Source organism: Euleptes europaea, chromosome 2 (assembly GCF_029931775.1).
Source record: "Euleptes europaea isolate rEulEur1 chromosome 2, rEulEur1.hap1, whole genome shotgun sequence".
NCBI lineage: Eukaryota > Metazoa > Chordata > Lepidosauria > Squamata > Sphaerodactylidae > Euleptes > Euleptes europaea.
In genome coordinates, this window is record NC_079313.1 from 52,323,463 (window position 1) to 52,347,431 (window position 23,969).

Below are 23,969 nucleotides of genomic sequence, written 5' to 3' on the forward strand. Positions count from 1 at the left end.
TGCTGAGGTCACTTCCTTCTTCAGGCCCTGCCCTCCCTGGGCTCCACTCCCAAATCTTACAGAATTTTCCAACCCAGAGTTATCAACCCTAAACCTACCACTCCTTGCTATTTCATTTACTACTCAAACTAAGAGGAAAAGGCCCCTCGCAAGGCGGCAATTCCGGTTGTAAACCGGAAGTGCCGCGCGCATGCACGTTTGCTTGCTGACCCTCAGGTGGTCGGCGGGCAGAGGGGCAAATGGGGGTTTACCTGCCGCCACCGGGCACCTGGCAACCCTAATATGGCAGCAATGTTTTTCACATCAGTCAGCTGAGATGGTGTAATGGCACAGAACCTTAGGAACAGTCCAGGTTCTCAGGGAAGAAAATGTCTGCCATTGATTAACTATTAGGGATGGGAAAGTTATTAATTTAGCTGGGATTGTATCCTAAAGTAGGCCTTAGAGATAGAAAGATAAGGATAAGAAATGTAACTGAGAACTTAAAAAGATCCCAGAAGAGAGGGAAGTTTAGGATAAGTGAGGAAAAAGACAGAGGAGATGAGGCTTATAAGAGATGCAGGAAGTGTGAGCTGTATTTCAGAATTGATTTGAACTAACCACCACATCTTTAGCTGCAGGCTTCTAATATTAAGGGCTTGCCTGAAAAAATTCATGAGGCAGAACTAAACATGCAGGAAATAAGCTTTCCTTCACTATCCCTACCCACCCAAATTATGTAATGGCTCTTGAGTTCCCATGCTTCATATTTTACTTTAATTGAAATATTTCAACATCTGTAAACAACTAGTACTGTTTGTTTTTTAACTTTAAGATCAATTAGGTTTGATAGACCAAAAGTTAATTGTAGGAGAAAATGTTCTGTGCTGGGTAAGTATCTACTTCCATGAAGTATGTTAGTTCCAGATGTTAAACTGCTGTTTTTTCAGAAGCCTTGTTAAGTTGCCAGACCATTTTGATTTTTGAAGGATTTTCCAAACCCCAGCTGATTATCACAGCATGTAGGAATCCAGATTCAAAGTTTGGCTATGAAGTCATCTCAGCAGCTGCAAAAAATATGTGCAAAGAGACAGGTTCATAGAACTATTCTCTCATGCCCTTAAAAGGTAAATTTTAAAAAAAGTGGATCTCACATTCTGATCAACATACTTTATAGCCTGGTACTTGATTGGCATTTCACTACTGGAAAGTACAGCATCAGACTCCACAAACGTAATGGTGTCCTCAGCATCAAGTGCATATAAAATCCAGAACCCTTGTTGGAGGAGAAAGGGATGGAAGTCCAATATATTATGGCAACTCCCCACATCCAGCCATCAAGCCTCTAATGATGCTGCACCAAGAAACCTGTCCGACAGAGCTGTCACAGTGCGTTCATGGTGCCTGCTGTAGTCTCATTCTTAGGAAGTCTGCTAATTTTGGATATTTCTGTAACCATCTCATCCTCTGGCCAATAAATTATTGAAGCTGCATCCTTGTACTCCCTGCTGATCTACCATATTCCATTGTTGTTCTCACTATTCTATCATGCCCACCACATAACCCCCTGAGAACAATATCTTTTAACATCAGCAACTTCTAGACAAGGGCTGTTATGCCAGCGAAGAAAGTCTTGCCTCTTCCAGGATGACAGGGTGAACTTGTGCATTGTTGCAAAAAGAATGGTAGCTTATCCATTCTCCCACTCATCAGGGATCTGCACCCTTCCCAACTCTTTTACCTTTGTGTCAGTTTCTTCCCTTCCATACACCTTTTACAGGCATGAAGGAAATGTGGACAGAGGCTGGTAGAGCACAGCAAGAACCAGTTCCTCATACAAGAGCTGCAGTGCCCTGGTTGGGCCCATTTCCTCTGGGCTAGCAGCCACAGGTGACAGCCTGGCACTTGCATGCCACTTGGGGCACTGTGCATTCTTCATGATGAATTAAATGTTGCCTTTGACTCAGCCACAGCAGCTTTGGACAGATGGTTCCAGATGGGATTCTTTGGGATCCTGCTTGTGAGATAACTAGGTTGCGTGGTAGACGTGCAATGCCATCCTGAGCAGATATATATCATAAGCCCAATAACTTGGATGGACTTACAAGGGTGTAACTCTTCTTAGGATTGCATTGTACACCACCATGGGATATACTGATTTTGATGTCTGCTGAATGTCCTCCTATGAGGAACGAAGATGAAATTCTTCCTTGGTAAATTTTTGTTCTTCTGGTAGAACAAATTTTTATACAGTCCCACTCAGTGTCTGGCTCACTTGTATAGTGGAAAGGGTTGGAAATTGGGTGAGAGTTCATCTTTTTGAGCACATTTCTAATTCATATCCTGTTCTCTTAACTGTGTTTAATCTGGATTGGAACCTGTCAAGGAACTATAGAAAGGTCTCATCATTTCAGGTTTATTAGCTTGCCTACGCAGTCCTAGAGGTGAATGCCCTTCTGTGGGACCATCTCTCCCATTACCCCCCCCCCCAAGAGCCTTGCACTCATCTGGAAATAATCTCTTTGTGGTACCCAAGAAATATGTGGTTGTCCTCAACCAGGTCCAGGGCTTTTTCAGCCCTGGCTCCAGCTAGGTGGAACACTCTGTTCAGTGAGACCCAGGCCCTGCAGGACCTAGTTCAGTTCTGCAGGGCCTGTAAGATGCAGATGTTCTATTGGGCCTATGGTGGAAGATAGCAGTGGTTTTCCATCAGCTGGTTTCCCTCACTCCCTCCCTTCCCTTTTTCTCCTTCCTCCCTTTCTTCCGTCCTTCACATCTTTCCTTCTTCTTCCCTGATTCCCAGCTTCCCCTCTTCTTTATGGTCCTCCCTAGTTCTTTTGATGGACCCAGTTTAGACCTCATGCTTCCCAGTTGTCTCTTAGGTCTCCCTGTTATCCCCTTCCGGGACCAGTCGCTTTCCCTGATTAAGAATGATTCCCTCACTTAACCTACTTACATTAAAATGAGGGACCACCACTAGGGAACCATTTTTAACTATTAAGTTTTTAAGGTTCATATTGTTGATATCAACCAAATTGTGTGTGTGATTATGTTGATGTTTTAATGAATGTAAATTATATTGTTAGCTACCCTGAGCCCAGCCTTGGCTGGGAAAGGGTGGGGTAGAAATTAAATAAAATTAAAAAATAAATAAATGTCAACCACTCTAGGTAATATGCATTATATTTCATAAATTGTGTAATCTGTGCCTATGTATTGTAGCACAGATGGTAGTGGTGCTTAGCCAGTGTGGTGTAGTGGTTAAGAGCTGTAGACTCTAATTTGAAGAACTGGGTTTGATTCCCCACTCCTCCACATGAAGCCTTCTGGGTGACCTTGGGCTAGTCACAGTTCTGTCCAAACTCTCTCAGCTCCACCTACCTCACAAGGTTTCTGTTGTGAGGAAGGGAAGGGAAGGCGATTGTAAACTGCTTTGAGACGCCTTAAATGTAGAGAAAAGCAAGGTATAAAAACCAACTCTTCCTCTTCTTCTTATTAGAACAGAACTGAATATAAGAGTCAGTGCTGTGGCTGTAGTTTGAAGCTGAAATATCATATCCCAGTGCTTTTTTAAACTGTAACGAATATTTTAGGATGGTTGAATAAAAGACTGAATTTTGGCTTGACAGACATTCCGTGCATCTAGATATGAAAACACATACTTCTGTTTAGGTCATATTCATGGAGGATTCTACAATGCTTACAGTATCTCCCACATTGTACAGGTTAAAACAGTTAAGCAACACATCTAAAACTTACAACAACAACAGCAGTCAAACTTGTGCAGATTAAAAAGACCTAAGTGGATAAAACTACTAAAATTAAAATCAGAGAGGAAAAAAAGCAAAAAGTATCCTTAAAATTAGCAGTCATAAAACTATAGTGTGGCAAAGGTTAAAAAAGACTGAAATGTAAAGCATCAAAAGCATAGTGAGGCAATTAAATTCATGTAAAATTTTAGCCTGGTGAAAATCGTAGCTCATTCTTTTGTAAATCAATGGAAAATAAGATTTTTAAAGGGAAATTGACAGTTTTATGTCAGTAACATGTAGACCATGACAGAAGATGATGAGATTAGTTATTTTGTTTTGGTTATACTTGGCCTGAGAGAAAAGTTAATGATCGCTGCAACCAGACTTGAAGGGGTGGGGGATGGGGGGATGGAATGGGAGGCCCAATAATTCTTTTCTTAATTGCTTTGTTTCTTTTCAGTTTTAAAAGGAATTAACCCTATGACATTTAAAAATGTAAAGGTCACCTGTGCAAGCACCAGATCATTCCTGAGCCATGGGGTGACATCACATCCCGTTTTCTAGGCAGACTTTTGTTTGCAGGGTGGTTTGCCAGTGCCTTCCCCAGTCATCTTCCCTTTACCCCCAGCAAGCTGGGTACTCATTTTACCGACCTCGGAAGGATAGAAGTCTGAATCAACCTTGAGCCGGCTACCTGAAACCGACTTCCGTCGGGATTGAACTCAGGTCGTGAGCAGAGCTTGAACTGCAGTATGGCAGCTTACCACTATGCGCCACGGGGCTCTTTATGACATTTACCTGGCATCTATTTGTGAACTGGTGTTTTGCCAGTATGATAACAATATAAGAGCCCCACTGGATCAGGCTAAGAAGTCTGTCTAGTTTTCATCACTGTCTAGCCCAGGGTTCCCCAACATGGTGCCTGTGGGCACCATGGCACTCACCAGTACTTCCCCTAGTGTCCAGTTGTTTGTGTTGTTTGGATGTCAGAGAATGTGAACTAGGGGTGAGCACCATTCCCCCCCCCCCCCCGATATTTTGCCACCTCCGAGACCCAGCAAACAGGTAAGTGAGGGGGAGAGGGAGGGAGGGGGAGATGGAATTCCCCCAAGGTTTTTTTTTTTTTAATGGCGGCTGGGCTGAAGTGGGCCAAAAATGCAAAAAAAATGGGAACCGCTTTTTGTCTCCCTTAAATTGCTGTCATTTTTTCGGGATAAAAACCCCTGAAAAATACCAATAAGGTATTTTTTTTTTTTTTTTTTAAAGTTCAACTTTGCTGAATGCACATCTTTAATGCAAACCCCTCCCTTGACACAGTTTGATTGATTATGTGCCCTCCTTTATTGAAGATGTTAGTAAACAACAATAGATCCTCCCCCTTTCTGCTCATTTGTATGGTGCCACATGGCTGTATTTTTATCTTGAGCCTGGATAACCTTGTGCCCTTTCAACCCCTTTATAAGTAAGTCTGTTGTTGAAAAGCAGATAGAATTTATCATCAACCTGTATGGTACTCCACAGCAATATATGCAAATACAAACTTACACTTACCTAATAGGTTCTCTTACACTAAACTATGTCTGAAAGATTTCTTTCCATGGATAGGTCTATGTTTATTCTTTACAATATGCTGTATTTTCTTTAATCAAGGCTTGAACAAATATCCTGGTTTGGGCTTGTTAATATTGTAGTATACATTAGGAAATAAAAGTATTAGCCTTAGGCTTCCTGCCCTCTCTGCTTCCTTCCTTCCTTGAGCCATGTTTTTGGCAGCCTTACTGCACTTGTGTATTTAAACTAGCAATAAGCTATTTGAGTTTAATCTTGGCTTCCATAGATTGAAATGAAAAGGTTCACCAGAGTCACAGTGAAAAGTCTATTGAGCTCGCTGTTAAAAATTTACATAAGGTAGTAAGAACGGCTCTCTAATGGCAAGTTTTAAATATCTATTCATTCCAGTTCTTCTGCTCTCAAACAAACAGCTGGAATATATAGATGGGAAATACATGTACAAATGATATGCTGTATTTAACATTGGTCTTTAACCTTTGTATTCTTACAGTATTAAGGATGTACTGTGCATTTCCCATTTTAAATGCAGCCCAGAAGGTTTTGCATCAGTGTTATGGATGATCCCAAAGAGTTATTTGAGATGTGAGGATTGCCTTTCATTCTGTATGAGGCAGCATAAGCTAGGGTAGGGCTTAAACTGACAGTACTGAAGCGCTTTCCAAGTATGATTATTGATCTCCACTATGTGCTTATTTGGAATCACATTTTACTTTGGTGAATCACATTTTACTTTGGGAGCCAGCGTGGTATAGTGGTTAAGAGCGGTGGAGTCTGATCTGAAGAACTGGGTTTGGTTCCCCACTCCTCCACATGAGTGGCGGAGGGTAATCTGGTGAACTGGATTTGTTTCCCTACTCCTACACACGAAGCCAGCTGGGTGACCTTGAGCAAGTCACATTCTCTCAGCTTCACCTACCTCACAGGGTGTCTGTTGTGCGGAGGGGAAGGGAAGGTGATTGTAAGCCTATTTGAGTCTCCCTTAAGTGGTAGAGAAAGTCGGCATATAAAAACCAACTACTCCTCCTCCTCCTCTTTGTTCTTCTCCTCCTTTTCCTTCTCCTTCTTTGATGTGGATTAGCTATGGTGCCAGGTTCCTCTTATCTAATGGCAGGAGGTTTTTGGGGCAGAGCCTCAGGAGGGTGGGGTTTGGGGAGGGGAGGGACTTCAGTGCCATAGAGCAGGGGTGTTGAACTCATTTGTTACAAGGGCAACATATGACATAAATATCATTTGTTCGGGCGGGCCGTGTGTACCAGCCCAGATCGGCCACGTGTACTAGTCCGCAGCAGGCTCGCCAGACCAGGAGCAGGGTGGGTTGGGAGAGGGCTTCCTCAGCTGACGAGCCCAGCGTGTACATTGCCCTCCCCAGAAGCCCCCAACCTTGGGGGTGGCGGAGAAGGGCGATTTGTGCACTGGGCTGGAGCTCCCAACCTCCAATTCCCGCTGCCTGTGGACTTGGACCTCCCTGTGGAGTTCCCAGCCAGCAAGAGGCATGGGTCAGAAGGCCCCCTCAGCCCAGAATCGGGAGTGAGGGGGGAGAGTGTGGGGGGTGGCTGCCTCAGCTTGTGGGCCAGATAACAGTGCTCAAAGGGGCGGATTCGGCCCCCAGGCCTTATCTTTGACACCCCTGCCATAGACTCCAATTGCCGAAGAGGCCATTTTCTCCAGGTGAACTGATCTCTATCGGCTGGAGATCAGTTGTAATAGCAGGAGATCTCTAGCTAGTACCTGGAGGTTGGCAACCCTAGGATTAGGACTCATACATGGACTTTCTACTAATTTAATAGGGTGATTCTAACCCTGTGCATATTCCATTCCTTTTTTGTTGTGAACGGGAAGGATTTAAGTCTGTTTATATTTGGTTTGTGTGAATTAACACATTAAAATAGTCCTTATAATAGCTTTGTTGATTGTTATATACATTATTTAGCCATATTTAGGCTCTTTTGATTTAAGTTACTTTATATATATTCACAGTTGACATTGAGCAGGAGTGCTGTATAGTACTGTCAGTGCCTGGAGGTTGGCAACCCTAGGATTAGCCCAGTCATTTGTTGCACTGTATAGTAGAAACGTAATGACATTTCTGTAGTTTTGTTCCATTGTTTTATGGCCTTTTGCTCCTTTTCCAAGCATCTCAGTAGTCCCTGAGTCTGGGAGCAGGGGAGTTTTTTGCTGAATAGGGAAACTGCACTGCACGCTAGGTTCTGTGTCCCAGTCCTGGCCCTGCCCTTACATCTACGGCTGTCTGCTGTGGACTGTCTGCTGTCTCTGCTACTGCATGGGTTACTATTTAGAGATTTGCCAATCCTGAGGACTAGCTTGACTACGCACGTATAAGTAGGCCACCTGACAGTTCGAGGGAAGCCATCCACACCAGCAGCAGAATACAAGTCCAAACATTTGCCTCTATAATGACTCCTCACCATGAAAACTGAAAACCATTCCTTGATCCTTCTACCATGTCTTGGGAAGTTCTTGGTGGAATGTTCTCTCACCCAGTGTCACTTCCACTGCCCAAGCAACACAAGCAGTTGCTTGGGGCGCAACAGGGAAGGAGGCAACCGGCATGGCTTAGGCCTGCTGTCATCTCCAAGCCTGGCCAGCTCCAAACATTGGCAGTCCCTTGGAGGCAGGGCAGCATGAGCTGGGAGGAGGCATTTGTTCCCACTTCACTTGTGCCACTGGTGCTCAGAGTCAGTGGAAGCAAATGAGAGCAAGCGTGACCTCCTCCACACTCATGCCGCTGCTGCTCAGCCTCAAGATGTACCGTCGTGGAGCTGGGCATCCATGGGGCACATGCTGTGCTGTGGTCCTGTGCTTGGGGTGGTAGAATGAATTGAGCCAGCACTGCTGTGCTTCCGGTGACCCACCCCTCACTCTGTTTATGATGACAAACGCCACTGATCATTTGTATAGATTGTTTTAACTGATTGAACAGTGTTGAGAGAAGTCAGGCATAGCATCTTCCAAAAGGGGGGCGGGAGGATGGATCGAACATTTTCTTCAGTATCCATCCAGAAGGAATTCAGAAAACTCCTCAGTTTCTTATTTGAATGTTCCAAGAAGAAAACAGTGTTTTCCAAAGGTTGTAGGATTCCGGGGATGGGGGTGAGAAGCCCTTGAAATTACTGTGTTGGATTGGGTAAATGCTTTGAGCTGACATTTTAGGGTTCCATGATATCATTTTCCATTTTTTCGTGATTTCATAAATTGATTCGTATCCTTTGTTATTCAGCATCATGATGCAACACTGGAAGTAATAAAGGGCCAAGAAAGAAAGAAGGTCCTTTTAGGTCACTTACAAAGTACTGCTTATTTCATGGTATCTTCATTTTCTGGATTGTATTTCAGAAGACATTCTATTCCCACATAACTCTCAAAATATATTATTTTCTGTCTAAGTTACCAGTAACACTATTTTTCTTATGCAATTGGGAAAGGTCAGGCTACATATCTCTTGTAGGGAGTGAAACCTGGTTGAACTTTTAAAAACAGTCTAATCTTTTCTCCCCGACCTCAAACAGGAATCAGAGCATGAATCATTAATTGAAAGTTTATGTTGAAGACTATGAAATCTTTTGAAAGATTTGCAAAGAAATTGCTCTTTGAAAGGAGATTTATTTGATGACTGTTTGATAGCATATTGTCCCAGGAAATGTATATCAGATTGATGTAAAATGTAAGCTAGTGGGGAATAGTCACCACCTAACTTCTTTAAAGCTCTAATTTAGATGCAAAGAAAGGTTGACATTTGGCATCTTGATGCAGTAGGCACAATGAAGAAATTTAGGTCATTGAATTTCATTAGCAGAATACATGTGACTGGAAAATGTTCTAATTGGCCTTCAGAATATGAACTCCTTAACCAAAAAGTGGCATCTAATTGACCCAGAGATATGTATTGGTGGGGGATTAACAACAAAAAAATTTCAGTCTTCTGTGATTCCCTACTCTTTGCGTGTTCCTCCATTTTATTGAGGTCAGTTATCTTATATATCATGCCCCTCCCCACTTTTTTTTTTTTTGCACATAACAATGTATATGATGATGGTGTTAGGGTCATGATTACCACAAATATATTGAAGGGGAGAATGAAATGAGCTTGTAGCATGAAATTGACAACATTACGTTTTTATAGTTTCTCCTTGGTGCCTTTGCTACTGTATAGACCAGTGGTTCCCAACCTTTTTTTGACCAGGGGCCACTAGGACTTTTTTGTTCGGAGCAGAGACCCCAAGGTTCAAAATAAAAATTCCGAGAGTTTGAAAATAAACTTTAATCATAACTGTTAGTGAAACATTAAACTTAGAATAATATTTGAATATATATATTTTATAATAGAGAACTTTTAATTGAAAATATTAATTTATTATGGGTTTATGACTTTGTTTCGCAAACCTTAATTTAGTTCTCGCGGACCCCTGGGGGTCCACGGACCCCTGGTTGGGAACCAGTGGTATAGACAAACAAAAATATTTGTGCACAGACAAAATGAAATACTTCATAAAGTGCAGTTTTTTGTTTGTTTTTTTACAGCTGGTGTCATGCTTAATGAAATCTCCAAGGTTTTTGATGTTTATTTGTTTTTTAATTCTGTGTCTGACTTCAGGATTTTCAGTCCCACACACTGGATTGTGTGTGAGTGTGTGCGTGTAAAGTGCCGTCAAGATGTAGCCAGTTTATGGCAACCCCAGCAAGGGGCTTTCAAAGCATGTGATTAAGCAGAGGTGGTTTGCCATTGCGTTCCTCTGCAGAGTACACACTGGATTAGTGCCGCACATTTTTTAATTCAGACAAATATTTCAGTTCTGGCTATTACATGTGTGTGCTAAATTCCTCAGAAAATCATGCAGTTGTTCTGCAATTCAAGGTATTAAGTGGATGAGGCAGTAAATCATTCAGGAGGTTGTCAGGATTATCTTAGACTCAAACAAGATGATATACTAAATGCATGGCTGTCACTAAGCCTGGCAAGCTTATTTCCTTGATTGATTAAATTGAAACTTTTGACTGGGGCCATTTGTGTATATAGTACCTGGTTAACTTTTGGTGTTTAATAAAAAATATAATTTTCATCATGATCATTAAAAGTAGGTACCTAATAGTACTTCCTGCTTAAGAGGTATTTCAGCTAGTTTTAGTGCAATCCTATGTGCAATCTAAGCCGAATGATTTCAGTAAGTGTGTAAGATTTCACTGTTTAAAACAGTGCAGCTTCTGAAATGGAATAAATGGTCCAAACATCTTGTGTCAAAATCTAAACAAACAGGACAGAAACAGTAGTACTGTACAAAGTAAAATCTGGCATCTTGGTTGTTAGGGGAAGAAATGCTCCTGTATGGCTTGATTGTTATCAACATCTTAAAGTGGGTTTATTAGCAATTTAATGGAATATTGGTTATTCAGAAGCAATAATGGCTCCAGTTGAAATGTCCATTATGCTCTCTCTTTCCCATACACTTTGGAATGTGGCAGCTGAGCTTTCAGCAGGGTTCATGAATTTTAAATACTTTTCATTGCAAAAAAAAAAAAGAGGCACATAGCGTGTGGTTAATGGTGGACTTGGAGCTAGCAGTCACTCTTGGTATTATGAGATATTAGGTGTCTCAGAGATAATGAATGCTTGGCTTATGCAGGTGCATTCTTGGCCCACCGTGCATGTCCAGGCAGAATAGACTGTGCCTCACTGTGTCCAGCATCTAACAATTGACTATTTTGTAGTTGTGAGCAGAGAAGTTTTTACAATGTAGTTCTCTTAGCATTCTTGTATAAGATTTAAATTCTCTTATCATCATCTCTATCCAACGAAATATTTACTGGTATTTTGTAGCAAGCTAACAAATGCCAGGAAAGGTTTTCCATAGCTTTACAACCTATTTCTATGTCTCATTCTTTGGCAACGTTCTGCATTCTGCAGAAATCTCCCCCTTCATCAACCAGGACACATTTTTAGGGAACTGTTGTTGTTGTTTTTTAATTCCAAGCCATCAATGTAATAAGTACACCAGTGAATAATAACCCATACATACCAAAGTGTGTGTGTGAGTGTGTGTGTGTCTGTGTTTTTAAATCAGCAACTCTTTTTAAATTTACACCTCTTGTGTCAAGTGCTTTACAAACTGGGGGAGTTTCAAAGCTAATTTAGGAAGCAGTGGGGAAATCTGCTGAAATTGAAACTGATAGAAAGTGCATCTTTGATTGTGTTCATACTTATTATCCAGTTAAAGGAGTGATACGTGATAATTGCTTAGCCCCTAGGAGAGCCAGCACGGTGTAGTGGTTAGAATGTCGGCCTACAGTGTGGGAGACCAAGGTTCAAATACCCACTTTGCCATGGAAGATCACTGGGTGACACTCTCAGCCTAACCCACTTCACAGTGGAGTGTTGTGAAAGTAAAATGGAGAAAGGGGAGAATGGTATACATGAAGACAATTATAATGATGGGTGATGTTTGTATACAGAGAGGTAAAGCTGCATTTGTACAGACATGGGTGGGGGGAGAAGTAAATTTTCCGTTGCTAATAAAACACTTTGGATAATAAGGTCAGATAGTCTTGTTAGTTTGTAGCAGCAATAACAGGAGTCTATTTATTGGCACCTTAAAGAGTAACAACTTATCCTGGAATAAATGTTACTCTTGAAGGGGCCACTGGACTCCTGTTTTACTGTTTGGATGTTCACATCTTGCTTATAGAGGTCAGAACTAAAACCCACATAATTTCTGTAACAGCCATTTGACCAAGAATGTTAAAGAATTTCATCAGAACAGGCATAATTGTCAAAAGTCATAACTAGAGACCACAAAATACTGGAAAGAGTTGTTTCCGGCCTGTTTATTTGCTCCAGTAATCATTTGACATATTTATTCAGAGGCAGCTTGCCTACATTACTATTTGTTTCTATAGAAGAGGGGGCTTTTGGTGGGGGGAGATATATTTACATAATTGCCCCTAACAGTTACACAGCAGCAAGTTCTGAATATTCATGAAGGGAGAAATTCATCCCCCACTGAATGACATTTTAGCTCCAGCGTGGGTTTAAGCTACATATAGCTATTGTGCGGGCCATCTTAAAGAATGCACACAAAGGCAAGCAGAATTGAAACATTTTGATATGGATCCAGATTTTCACAAAGGCATTTATTCAACATTTTAGCTTCAGACCCGTTTTGTGAGATGTTGCATGCTGTTTGCCCTGGATAGATAAGAAAACAAAGTATCAATTTCTGTGTCTCTTTCCCCTCCTTCCTTCTGCTCATCAACCTGTCATTCTTATTCTCATTTCAAAAACATTTGTTTTGCTGCCAGAGCTGAGGTAACTTAGTGCCAGTAAATAACTTTTTAAGAAATGGTTTTAATTTAAAGCACATTGGTATGAATATGGAGAGGATGACTATTTTGCATAGAGCCGTGGTGATAATTGATGAGCTGTATCTTTGGTGCTGAGACTAATGAGTTCCATTTTTAAGTTCAGGGGCTGAGGAAACTACATTTTTATAAATGCCATCAAACACATTTAATGTCCTTTTCCTTCAAACGTGGTTCAGCTGGCTTAAACCCAGGGTCTTTCAAACAGATTTATTATGGATTAGATACATTCCATCTCACAACAGGAATGTGCTTATTAGGGGGAAAAATCACTACACAATGCAATAAAGGCTTAAATATTCAGCCACTTGATATATTGATGGTTACAAGTTATTATAAAAGTCTTGTACGTTCTCAAACCTAAATTTGAGCATATATGAACTGGCATTCTTGAGAAAGATGACTTCTACATAAAAAGGTACCACTGTGACAGTGGCAGAAGCAATTTATCTCCTTTTATAAACAGATGTATGTAGTCTGACCAACATCTGCCCTTTAACAAACAAAAAAGTTGTGCAAGTTTTTCAACTTAATGAAGTCTGAGTGGACAAGATAGGCGTATGAAGGGCCCCTGTTGGTTAGAGCCTGTGATGTTTCTCTCTTTCAACTCCCTGGAGCAGATTTGCAATTCTCTTTTAAAAGTTTGTGGGTTCATTAGTATGTAGGATTAATATGTAGTGAAATAAATGTAGGTGTGTTCAGACGTTAAAAATGGGAGTTAACACAGTGCTAGCCGAAGGAAAAGCTGATACTTTTGCTCCTGAGTGCTTACGATGCCGTGTAAAGTTCACCATATGAAAGCAAGCATTGAATCCCCTGATAACTGGTTAAATCAGCATATTTTTGTGCTGTATTTGCTTTGTGCAGCATTTTGCAGATTAAAAAGCTTTTGGCTGTCTAACCCTCCCCCTTTAACTTTATTCAGCCATTTCCTGAGAAATAAAATATTGTGAAGAAGATCAAGGAGCAAGCCTAAGCAGAGGTACACCCTTCTGAGTCCGTTTAAGTCGTTTTAGAATTACACACACCTTGTGGAAGACATGGAAAGAAAATGAAAAAAAAAAACCCTTTCATCTGATCTGACATGCAACCGTGATTTTCTGTACAAAATTATCAGAGCAGATTATTTCTGCTCCAATGTAACCCGCTTTAAATGTGAGTTCAATATATTGGAACATTTTTGTTTAACATATTACACCAAAATCTTAAACAGTGTAAGTAATTTTTGTAAAAGGCCTAGATGACCAAACTTTGACATCTGGTGGTTAGGACAAAATGTTTAAATAGTGATGCCTCCTCACTTCTCATTTCCAGCCCTAATTCTACTAAAGCAAGAATAGCATTAAGTCCAAGCCCCATATTTTTTTGGTAAATGTTTCCTTTGAATCAGTATGGTTGTGAAACTTCCCCTATCTCTTCTGTACCAGGAAGATAAACTAACCTGTTCTTCAGCCTCAGCTCATTCATTTGGCATTACTCTCCCAGCGTCATACACAGAGAAGACACTGCTCTCTTTGTGCTACTATAAATCTTGATATTCCAGAAACTTCCCTTTTAATTCTCTCTCAGCTGCTTATCTTATTGCCACTACTACATCCCATAGCAGTGAGTCTGACATACTGGATATAATCCAAAGAAACCTTTGGTTGAACCTTGTGTCACTTCTTTCTTCTCCCTGGTCCTTTCACAGAAGTGATTGACTCACATGGCAAACAACTTTCAATGTGCACACAGTGTGGCTGCAGCAACATCGTGGTCACAAATGCTTACTGAATTTTGTAAGGTGGTTTGCAATTTTAAAACACGTAATCCTTTATAAACACACCATGTTTGTTTTATTGTCCTTGGGCAGTCACTCAACACTCAACAAAGCAACTGCATGGACTGACCGAAGTCAGTATTTCATGTTTATTAAGGAATAAGTGCTTTCATATGGTACAAAAATTGTACTAGAACGGTTTCTTGCTTATCAGGAAGAGGGCAGTTTGGAATAGTGGAATGGTTAGTTGCATGTATTGTATATTTTATATCTCCATGAATTAGTATAACTGTCATTTTTTTAACAGGAGGACAAAAAATCAACTGCTCTGTCAATGAATTTTTCTAGGTCAGGATTGATGCAATAGTATGGTAACATAAGGACACTCAAAGATTTTATTCAGATACCCATAAGACTTTACAGAAACAAAAGTCAACCAGATTTCCTGACATTTAAAAAATCCCTTTTGAAAAATATGCAGTGAAAGCCTTGTCTATACCAGAACGATGTGGGGTACTGTTGAAAATATAGTGAGCATTATCCTACCACTTGGCATGCAGAAGGTGTAGGACTCCATTTCAGTGGCTCTTTCAGACCCCTGCAGATATCAGTTGCAGGATTGCAGGACCCATGTGGAGGAGGAACAGCTGTGTGGGTTGGATGGGCGGGGTAGAGTGAGGGAGTTGAAATTGCTTCTCCCTTGAACAGATGTGAGGTGAGCTCAAGCAACTTTGAGCCTGTTAAACAGTTACTTTTTCTACAGGAGGTCATTGCTTCTTTGTAGGGTTGCAAGGTCCCTCTTCGCCACCAGCGGAGCCTAAGGAGGGCGGGGTTTGGGGAGGGACTTCAATTCCATAGAAGTCCGCTTTGGCCATTGGACTCTATGGCATTGAAGTCCCTCCCAAACCCCACACTCCTTAGGCTTGCCCCAAAAACCTCTTGCCGGTGGAGAAGAGGGGCCTGGCAACCCTAGTTCAGACATATCCAAACAACTCAGCAATCAATTCGCCTCCCTGTGCTTACAAATGGCAAATAGGAAGTAAACTGAACCAGCAGGTATTTCAGTATCTCTAGTGATATCTGTTAAATGGGAAAATAATCTTTAACAATATCTGAAAAACTGTATTACCTTTAAAAAATAATTTCAAGGACTGTGTTCTGGTTTGGTTAATGGATGTTCCCAGTGAAGCAAATGTGCAGTCCAACCCTATTTAATGTGACTTGATCCCAAGTAAGCATTGCTGAGAATGGCAAACTTAAATGGAAGTCTAAATTGTATATTTTTCATGCAGGTTGATGCAATGAAGAGAGCCCTTGAAAGCCTTAACCTGAATATTGTAGAGATGACAGATGAAAATGCAACCTTAGATGGAGGAGATGTTTTATTTACAGGTAATAAAAAACAACTCTGCCATTTAATGTTTGGTTGTGCAAAACTTATGATAGAGAACTGTTTAACTTCTGTCTGCAGTTTTTATTGATATAACAATTTTATGAGCTTGTTTGTTTGCCAAACAGCCTTTGAGTATTGCTCTAATGCAAAATATAGCTCTAATGCAAAAATTCCCTAATGCCAGAATCACAAGTGAAGTATACAAAGTACAACTAATTACATTAGTTTAGCTCTTAATCAGTTGCTGTAGTGGAAGTGTACTGTGAAGTGTGATAATATACTAGTCAAGAAGAAATTACTCTCTTGGTAGACAAATACTCTGCTATAAGTGCATAATATTCTAATTACAAACAGCCATGTTTGTATTGATAATTTTTCAGAACTTCTGTACGTTTGGTAAGTCATCACGTAGGATTGGAACCAACCAGCACCTTTACTCAATTTCACCTAGTTTCCCTCCTTGTACAGGCTTCAAATCATCCCCTACGGCTTTTGAATGTACAAGTCCCCAGATTCCTGGCATAATGTTTTTTGGTAGCCAAAGAGGTCCCAGGAGAGAAACTGGTTGGATCCAACCTATAAACTGCTCTACCCACATCAGCAGGTATAAACATTGCTCTGAGCAGTGTAGGAGGAGCCATAGAGGAGACAGCAACCATGCTACTCTAAGTAATATATAAAATGAATAATGCTCTTAGTCCAGTCCAAGCAGCAAAGCTGCCATGATAGGAGGTTGCTAAAGAAACAGGGGCCCTTAGTATTAATTGTGTGATGTGGCAACTGTGGAAGTAACACGTATCTGTGGTCAGGTTCCACTTGCATCATGAATGTATAAGAGTACTGACAGCTAACACATGAGTTACTTAGACTGCCCGGGTACTTCCTGCATCAGCTTCTATGACCCACTATCCAGGCCCAGCTTGCCTGTGGTATAGGCTATTACGTATATTGGGGGGGGGGCTGCCATCCTTAATTTAGAGTTTTTGAAGTAATGTTATTTTGTTGATTCCCGAGAATGAAAACTCAAGAAATTGAAGTTATCGTTTTATGTATCAATTTTGTATTAGTGCAAACAAACCTTTAGTGCAAAAAAACTGCCACCGTTAAGCTGTGGCTCCGTATTCACTTCTGTTTTGATCTTTCCACATTACTGCATGACATGCTAAGGGATTCCTACGTCTCCTCATGGTACCAATTCATTCGGCAAAAAATTAATTCCTTAGGAATTAATTTAGACTCACTAAATAATTATGGTGAGTCTCAAATTTTCTTCACCATCTGGTAAAGAATTAGGGACATTGAAAAACAGATCATAAATGCAGGCCCCACTATGACATGTTCCCCCTGTTTCCACGGACTGAGGACTTATATGCCTGGAGGTGCCCCCTACATACAAAACCTCACTAACCCCCTTCATCGGCGGGCTTTATGCTTGCCAGATTTAACATATTTCTCAGCAGTTCTCTCCGGGAGACTCCACAATATCCCGTTTAGAGACAGATTATGTCAATTTTGCCACCTCGAGCCCGATTCCATAACTCCCACCTTACTGATTTGCCCTTTTTTCTCCGGTTTCAGAAATCGTTTCATAGATCCAATCATTATGAATCTCCCTGGCCCAGCAAATAGGACTACCCAACTATTACTAGCGGAGAGTCCCCCAACTCTACAGAAGCAGTTGCAGAATATTTGGCAAAAACTTTAGCTACTGATTTTAACACTGACAAGTAATAGCTGTGCCAATTGCTTGTGTTCTTTGGTGCCTATAGTGGAACTCTACTATTGTATTATATTGAACTTGAGAAGTATTGTACTATTTTAACATGCTCTTTCTATGCTCTTTTTATGCCATTAAAGTTTTTTGACTTTAAACTTCTCAGAAAAGGGTTTTGCTGTTTGTCTTATTTGTCATGCCTTTCTGAAATTACAAAACCCAAAGCCTGTTTATAAGGATACTATAAAGTGTCAGAAATTGAAGTTGAATGGAAAATTATACAGAAAAATGCAGAAGGCCGACCAGTATTGCTGTGATGTGATTAGTACAGAATTTTAAATGGGAAGGGTGATATTGGTTTTCTTGCAAAGTACTACTTCTAATATTTTAAAACTATAGTTAAACTCAGTGTTGGATAATCATGTGTGTTTACTAATGGTCATTTCTATAGTTAGTTAATTATTTACTTAAGTATTTAATTAAGTAAAGTGTGTGTGTATCTAAATCATCTAGAACATAAATATGATCATCTTTTCTGTTTTTAGGAAGGGAATTTTTTGTGGGTCTTTCAGATCGGACCAATCGTCGTGGTGCAGAAATTCTGGCAGATACCTTTAAGGTTTGTAGATGTTAAGATTGCTGTCTTTACTAGGTAGTTCAAACAGTAGAGTATTTATACAGCATGAGGAGGAGCTAAAAATAAGAAGCAGCTATGTGACATGTTACGTAACCATTTTAAGACTACTAGCCGGCAACTGACACTTATGAATAAAATTACTACAACTCTGTATGGTTTCAGCACGTTTAATCCATTGTATCAGCTTCTTACCTTGCTATAGAAAAACATGCTATAGTTTTAGAGTTGGTTCTGCCCTGTTTAAGTCGTTAAGATATACGCATTCCTTTACGAAGAAACTGCAGTTTATCGATGTGGTAATTTGAGATTGCTAGCCTAATTTGAGATTGCTAGTCTAACTTCCCTTGCAAATACCTACATTCTATACAGGATTATGCCGTCTCCACAGTCCCCGTTTTTGGTGCTTTGCATCTGAAGAGTTTTTGCAGTATGGCTGGGCCAAACCTCATTGCCATTGGTTCAAGTGAAGCTGCACAGAAAGCCCTCAAGGTAAACCATGCTGGAAATCATGTGTGCTGAAAAATATTGCTTTTGCTCCCTGTTGTTTTCTTATAGACTCTATATAAGGGAGAACCTCTATATACACATAAATTTGCCTTATATTGATTCAGACCATTGATCTATCAAGTTCTGTATTGTGTGCTCAGACTGGCAGCAGCTCTTCACAAGTCTTTCACATCCCCCATTTTCTAATCCTTTCAACTAGAGATGCCAGGGATTGAACCCGGGCCCTTCTACATGCAAAACAGATGCTCTACATATGAGCCACAGCCCCTACGCAAATACCAGTGAGCCTGCTCCTGTAGTTTTCTGACCTGATCTACCTTGGTGGTTGCAATTGTAGCACTTTGCTTTTTATTTCCCCTGCTTTAAAGAGAATTTTTGCAGTTTAAAATATAGTTTAATGTTTGCACATAAATCATAGTGTACTTATTTTATAGAGTAAGTAGGCTGAACCTGTAATTGAACAAATTAAATGTGAAATAACCGTAATATGTCAATCCTGATAAGGAACAAAGAGCCAGAAAACCATTTTTCAACTGTCTGGCCAAATGTAGTAGTATCACATTTAGAAAGCTTTTTGCTGCTCTGTGTTAGAGTCATCATAATATCCAAAAAGGAAAACTTCTCTGGGAGAGCAGGAGCTCAGGGAATAAAGCCAGGTAATGCATTTGAGAATACGCATGCACTAGAGTTATCCATCAAGTACAGGGCTTTCTGAGTCAATTAACTCTCTTTCACTTAACAGATTAATTAACTGATTAAAGTAAATCTTTTGGTATATCAAAACAATGACATTTTGAAGATATTTAATTAAGAAATTTTTTTTTTGCAATTAACACAGACAAATCTGTGATTATTGACTGCAAAAAAATCATTTCCTAAATCAAAAGATAAATATAAATATAACATACATTGCCATCAGAAGCATACATCTTTTACATGTGATGGATGTGATTTTAAAATACCTGCTTTTTAAAATATGCAGTTAATCTTTTTATAGGAGGTGCTCAGTAGCAGATAAGTAAAGAGACCAGTAATGATCAAGACATGCTTTGCCAAAGGGAATATTTGAAGCCTGGCGTTTTCAAAGACAGGGCCATGTCCGCACTGCACGTTTGCGGGCATTCCTTGCATGTTCCCACTTCAACTTACCCGAAGGATTCCGAGGACGTCTCCAGAGCGCAATTTCGCCGCGTTAAGCGCATCCACTTATACGGCGAATTAAAAAAATAACACGTCCTCCACACCTGGTGCCTGAAAGTGGGAACATGCAATGCGTGTTCGATCCACTTCCTGCTGCCAGCCCACTTCCTGCTGCCAGCCAACCCCCGCACTCCCCCCGCCTCCCTTACTAACGCTGGACCAATCGCCGTCCTTGCTTGGAGTGCCGACTGGACATGTGTTGGAGCGTGCCGGTCTGGGCTTTTCAAATGCAGCAGAGAAAGGCAGCCCGGTGGGAACAGAAATTTAAAGTCGTATTGGATTCTTTTGTACTGGGCGTGTGTAAATTGCAAGGTATGTTTCTAGTGCATTCACAGGGCAGATTAGTCATTAAAGTGACTGACCTCTGCTCACACTTCAGACTTCCTCTCGCCCTCAGAATCACAGGGCTGGGAATGTCTTTGTGTCATACTGAACCAGCTAAATTGACAGGTCTCTGGGAACTCTTGGGATTGACTAGATTCCAGTGATGGCTGCTTATATACTGCAAATGAGCAAATTGTATTCTACCTTCAATATGTTGTCCTAATTGATCTTCAGTATCTCCATCATGATTCTAATATTCATGGAGCCCAAGGCGGGGTTGAACAGGAATGTGATGGGGAAAGTATACCTACCATCTTGTTTGGGTCTGTCTGTGGGATCCAGTGGACCCCCTCTTAGCTGTAATCAACTGGCCTTCTTAAGCAAGACTGCACAGAGTTTGGAATGAAGTGCCATTGGTAACACCCAACTCTTTTTAACCAAGTATTGCAAAGGAAACCACATCCCAGCAACTCAACTCTCTGAGTAACATGAAACTTCTCTTTTGCGGGATTACTGGAGAATACTGGCTATATTGCAGTCGAAGACACATTGTTGACTTACACTGCCTTATGGGATGTCCCCCAGAATTGTGTAACAGAAGATTAGCTAATTGTCTTGAATTACCAGAAAGGCCCACACATTCCTGACAGCGGGCTGTAACCCCAGTTTTTTCCATAAAACTGTAACAACGTCCAGATGGCTGTTTTAATGTGTTCATGTTGGATGAAACAAATGAATCAAATCACAAACATATCAAACAAAAGCACTCCCCAGAAGTGTGAGATGCAACAGTATATGTATCCCTAACACTATTTGTTTTAGGTTGTTAAGATTAAACTAAGTTTTTTTTATAAATGTGCTATTCAGCTGAATGTCTGCAGAGAGCCCTACATATGTACAAATGCGTGTTCTCTTCCTGCAATCAGAAACTTGAGCACATGTATACAGCCCATGTGCGTTCACTTATATGTGCACAGTTCTGTCTACAGATGCTCAGCTGAATGTGTAAATGGTGCAGGCAAAGCCTGTGGGTGCAGTCATTCTCAGCCCAGTGAACTTACACTATACTTTTCTTAGCATCTACATAACCCTGCAAAAGTCTGGGTGTTGGCCTTCTGTGGCTGCTAGGCCCTGATTCAACACATCTGTCCACTAGGGTTGCCAGGTCCCTCTTTGCTATCGGTGGGAGATTTTTGGGGCGGAGCCTAAGGAGGATGGGGTTTGGGAGGGGAGGGTCTTAAATGCCATAGAGTCCAATGGCCAAAGCAGCCATTTTTTCCAGGTGAACTGATCTCTATCGGCTGGAGATCAGTTGTAATAGCAGGAGATCTTCTGCTATTACCTGGAGGTTGGCAACCCTACTGTCAGCTGATAAGGCTGAAGCCACTTCGGGGCATGTTGCAGTAGAAATAGTTTCCCTGAAGGGTTACAAAATGTGTTTGAATGGGAAAGGGAATAGCAAAGTGTAGAAAATGCAGTTGAAACATGTATTTGCAGAGATACCATATACCCATTGGGGTGTGAGATTTCCTACCCCCAGCTCTTGTTGTGAGTGGTGGTGGACGAAACATTTTTTTTAATCGCATGACAGTATTAGGTCATTTTGCAGGAACCCAGAAATGACATCACTCTGCTCTTTGAGTTGCTAGGTTTTCTATTTTTACCATAGAGTTTCTAGTGAGTTCTAAAGCAGAGTGATGTCACTTCCAGATTTTCCCTGAAGTGATGTAACGCCATTTGCACCCCCGCTTCCACTGGTTCCAAGCCACTGACTAGCAACCCTGTGTATTTCCCACTCCACCCATATTTCCATTAATTAATTTGTACAGAACATTAATTTGTACAGAATAGCATAGTTTTCACAGTTTTAGAACATTTCATTTAACATTTAACATATTTCATTTAACATATTTTAACTAAAAATTGTAAATGTTTGCAGGTTGCCTTTAATTAAATCCCCATTTTTCAGTAGGCCGGAGTCAACAAAGCTTGCTGTTGAAAGGAGACAGCAATTCAACTAACCTGTGCAATGCTAGATCCTTCTAGCTGCCTGCCTAAGGATAGTAGGACCAAGGAGTCTCCTTAGACACATTCTTTCTATGTTTTTGGGTATGTGTGTGACTAATTTCTCCAGCTTGATTGGCAATTGGATCTCTACCCCAGCCACTTTTCTGTGAGTGGAGTTGGCCAGGAATATAAGGGAAAAAATGGATTTGTCCAAAAAGAAATCAGTAGTCTTTAATATCCCATATCTGTCTGTTGACCTCATGCCTATTCTACATTTATTTATTTAATTATTTATTTATTAAAACATTTAATATCTTACCTTTCCCTGTGGTTCAAGCTGTCTTAAATGTAAATTTTATACCATCAAGTAAATAGTCATTAATTGTTTCAGAAAGCACTACTTTCCTCTTACCACGAAGACTATGGCAGCCTGGAAGGGCAAACTTCGATTGCACAGGGAAATTACACAAGAGTACATACTTTCTCCCTCACTACTGCTTCAGCAATCAGATTAATAACCCCAGATTGCTGCTTTGAAAGAAAAAAATCAAAAACTACAGGAGATCCTAATCCTGAATTTCCCATGTCACATCAAGCTTCTTCTCTGCAGAAACCACTGACAACTACCTATTAGGTATTTTTTCTTTGATGTTATCTTCTTTCAGTCCCCCTCCTTTCTTGCTGTTCAGTTTACATGCTTAAATTCAGTTGGCTAGGAAGTTGGAGCAGAATATATTTCAGACTGGAAATCAGACATTTTAATTTAGGCATGAGACAGATATACCTATAAAAGGATTCCCCTTATTTCGCCCTGCGGATAGAATGGCACTACTTATGGTGTATACAGCAAAATAAAATTGCTCTAAAAGGATATGAAATATCATCAGGATCATTAATTTGTTTGTTATACTCTTATTCATGAGGGTTTTCTTTGTCTAGGATAGCTTTTAGCATTGTCCTGTAATAACATGCGGAATAGCAGGTTGTGTGGAAGACAGTGGTTATCCATGCATAGCAAAGCAAATGCTATTTATTTCCTTTGTATAAACCTTATTAGTATTGTCTAGCTGTTCTTAATGACAAATTCCTCTCAAAAGTAACAGGAACAACAATCTATAGAATTTTAAAGCTGTTAATCTACAAAACTGAAACGTGTATTTATGAACATCTAGAGGCTTTCTGTGAGGACAAACCCTCCCCACCTAATAAAAAGAGCATTTTCTTTAAAGGGGAAATATATTGGTGTCTTTTAAGAACTAAAATCTAGATCTACTTGCCAATCATATAGTCCCTGATAAATACATGATTACAATTGTTGCACAAAGTTCTATTTTAATTCCACTATTCATGTTTCTAAGTTGGTTTATTGCCTTTGTATGCCTGATTGTAGGCTTCCTAGACCTAGAGCCATCGGGTTTGCCATTGTGAGAAACAGAATGCTGAAGTAGAGGAATCCTTGTAGGTGGTATCCATGACTGATGGGCTCTATCACTCTGTACTCTATCAATCACATTTTTATCCCACCCTTCCTCCAAGAATTGCAGAGTGTTTATGTTTATGACTGAGGGGGGATTTGAATTCAGTTCTTCCCAGTCCTAGTCTGACACTCTCACCCCACCACGGCTATAGTCTCAAGCTATTTCCAGTATTCTGGGTATGCATTTTCCTCACTGTGTCAGATTATGACTCTGGTGTTGAGCTTTCTTGTGCTTGCTGCCACATTGTGATTATTTGAAGCTGACTTCACTTGGGAT

The 23,969-nt window shown here is 40.5% G+C and overlaps 1 protein-coding gene across 1 annotated transcript in view; it reads left to right on the forward strand.

Moving 5' to 3' along the window:
- Nucleotides 1–23,969, forward strand: part of DDAH1 (dimethylarginine dimethylaminohydrolase 1) — a 64,297-nt gene that overhangs the window by 20,877 nt on the left and 19,451 nt on the right. The window contains exons 2-4 of the mRNA XM_056845006.1: nucleotides 15,726–15,825; nucleotides 18,086–18,159; nucleotides 18,547–18,666. Coding sequence (XP_056700984.1) covers nucleotides 15,726–15,825; nucleotides 18,086–18,159; nucleotides 18,547–18,666 — 294 coding nt within the window. The remainder of the gene's footprint in view (nucleotides 1–15,725; nucleotides 15,826–18,085; nucleotides 18,160–18,546; nucleotides 18,667–23,969) is intronic.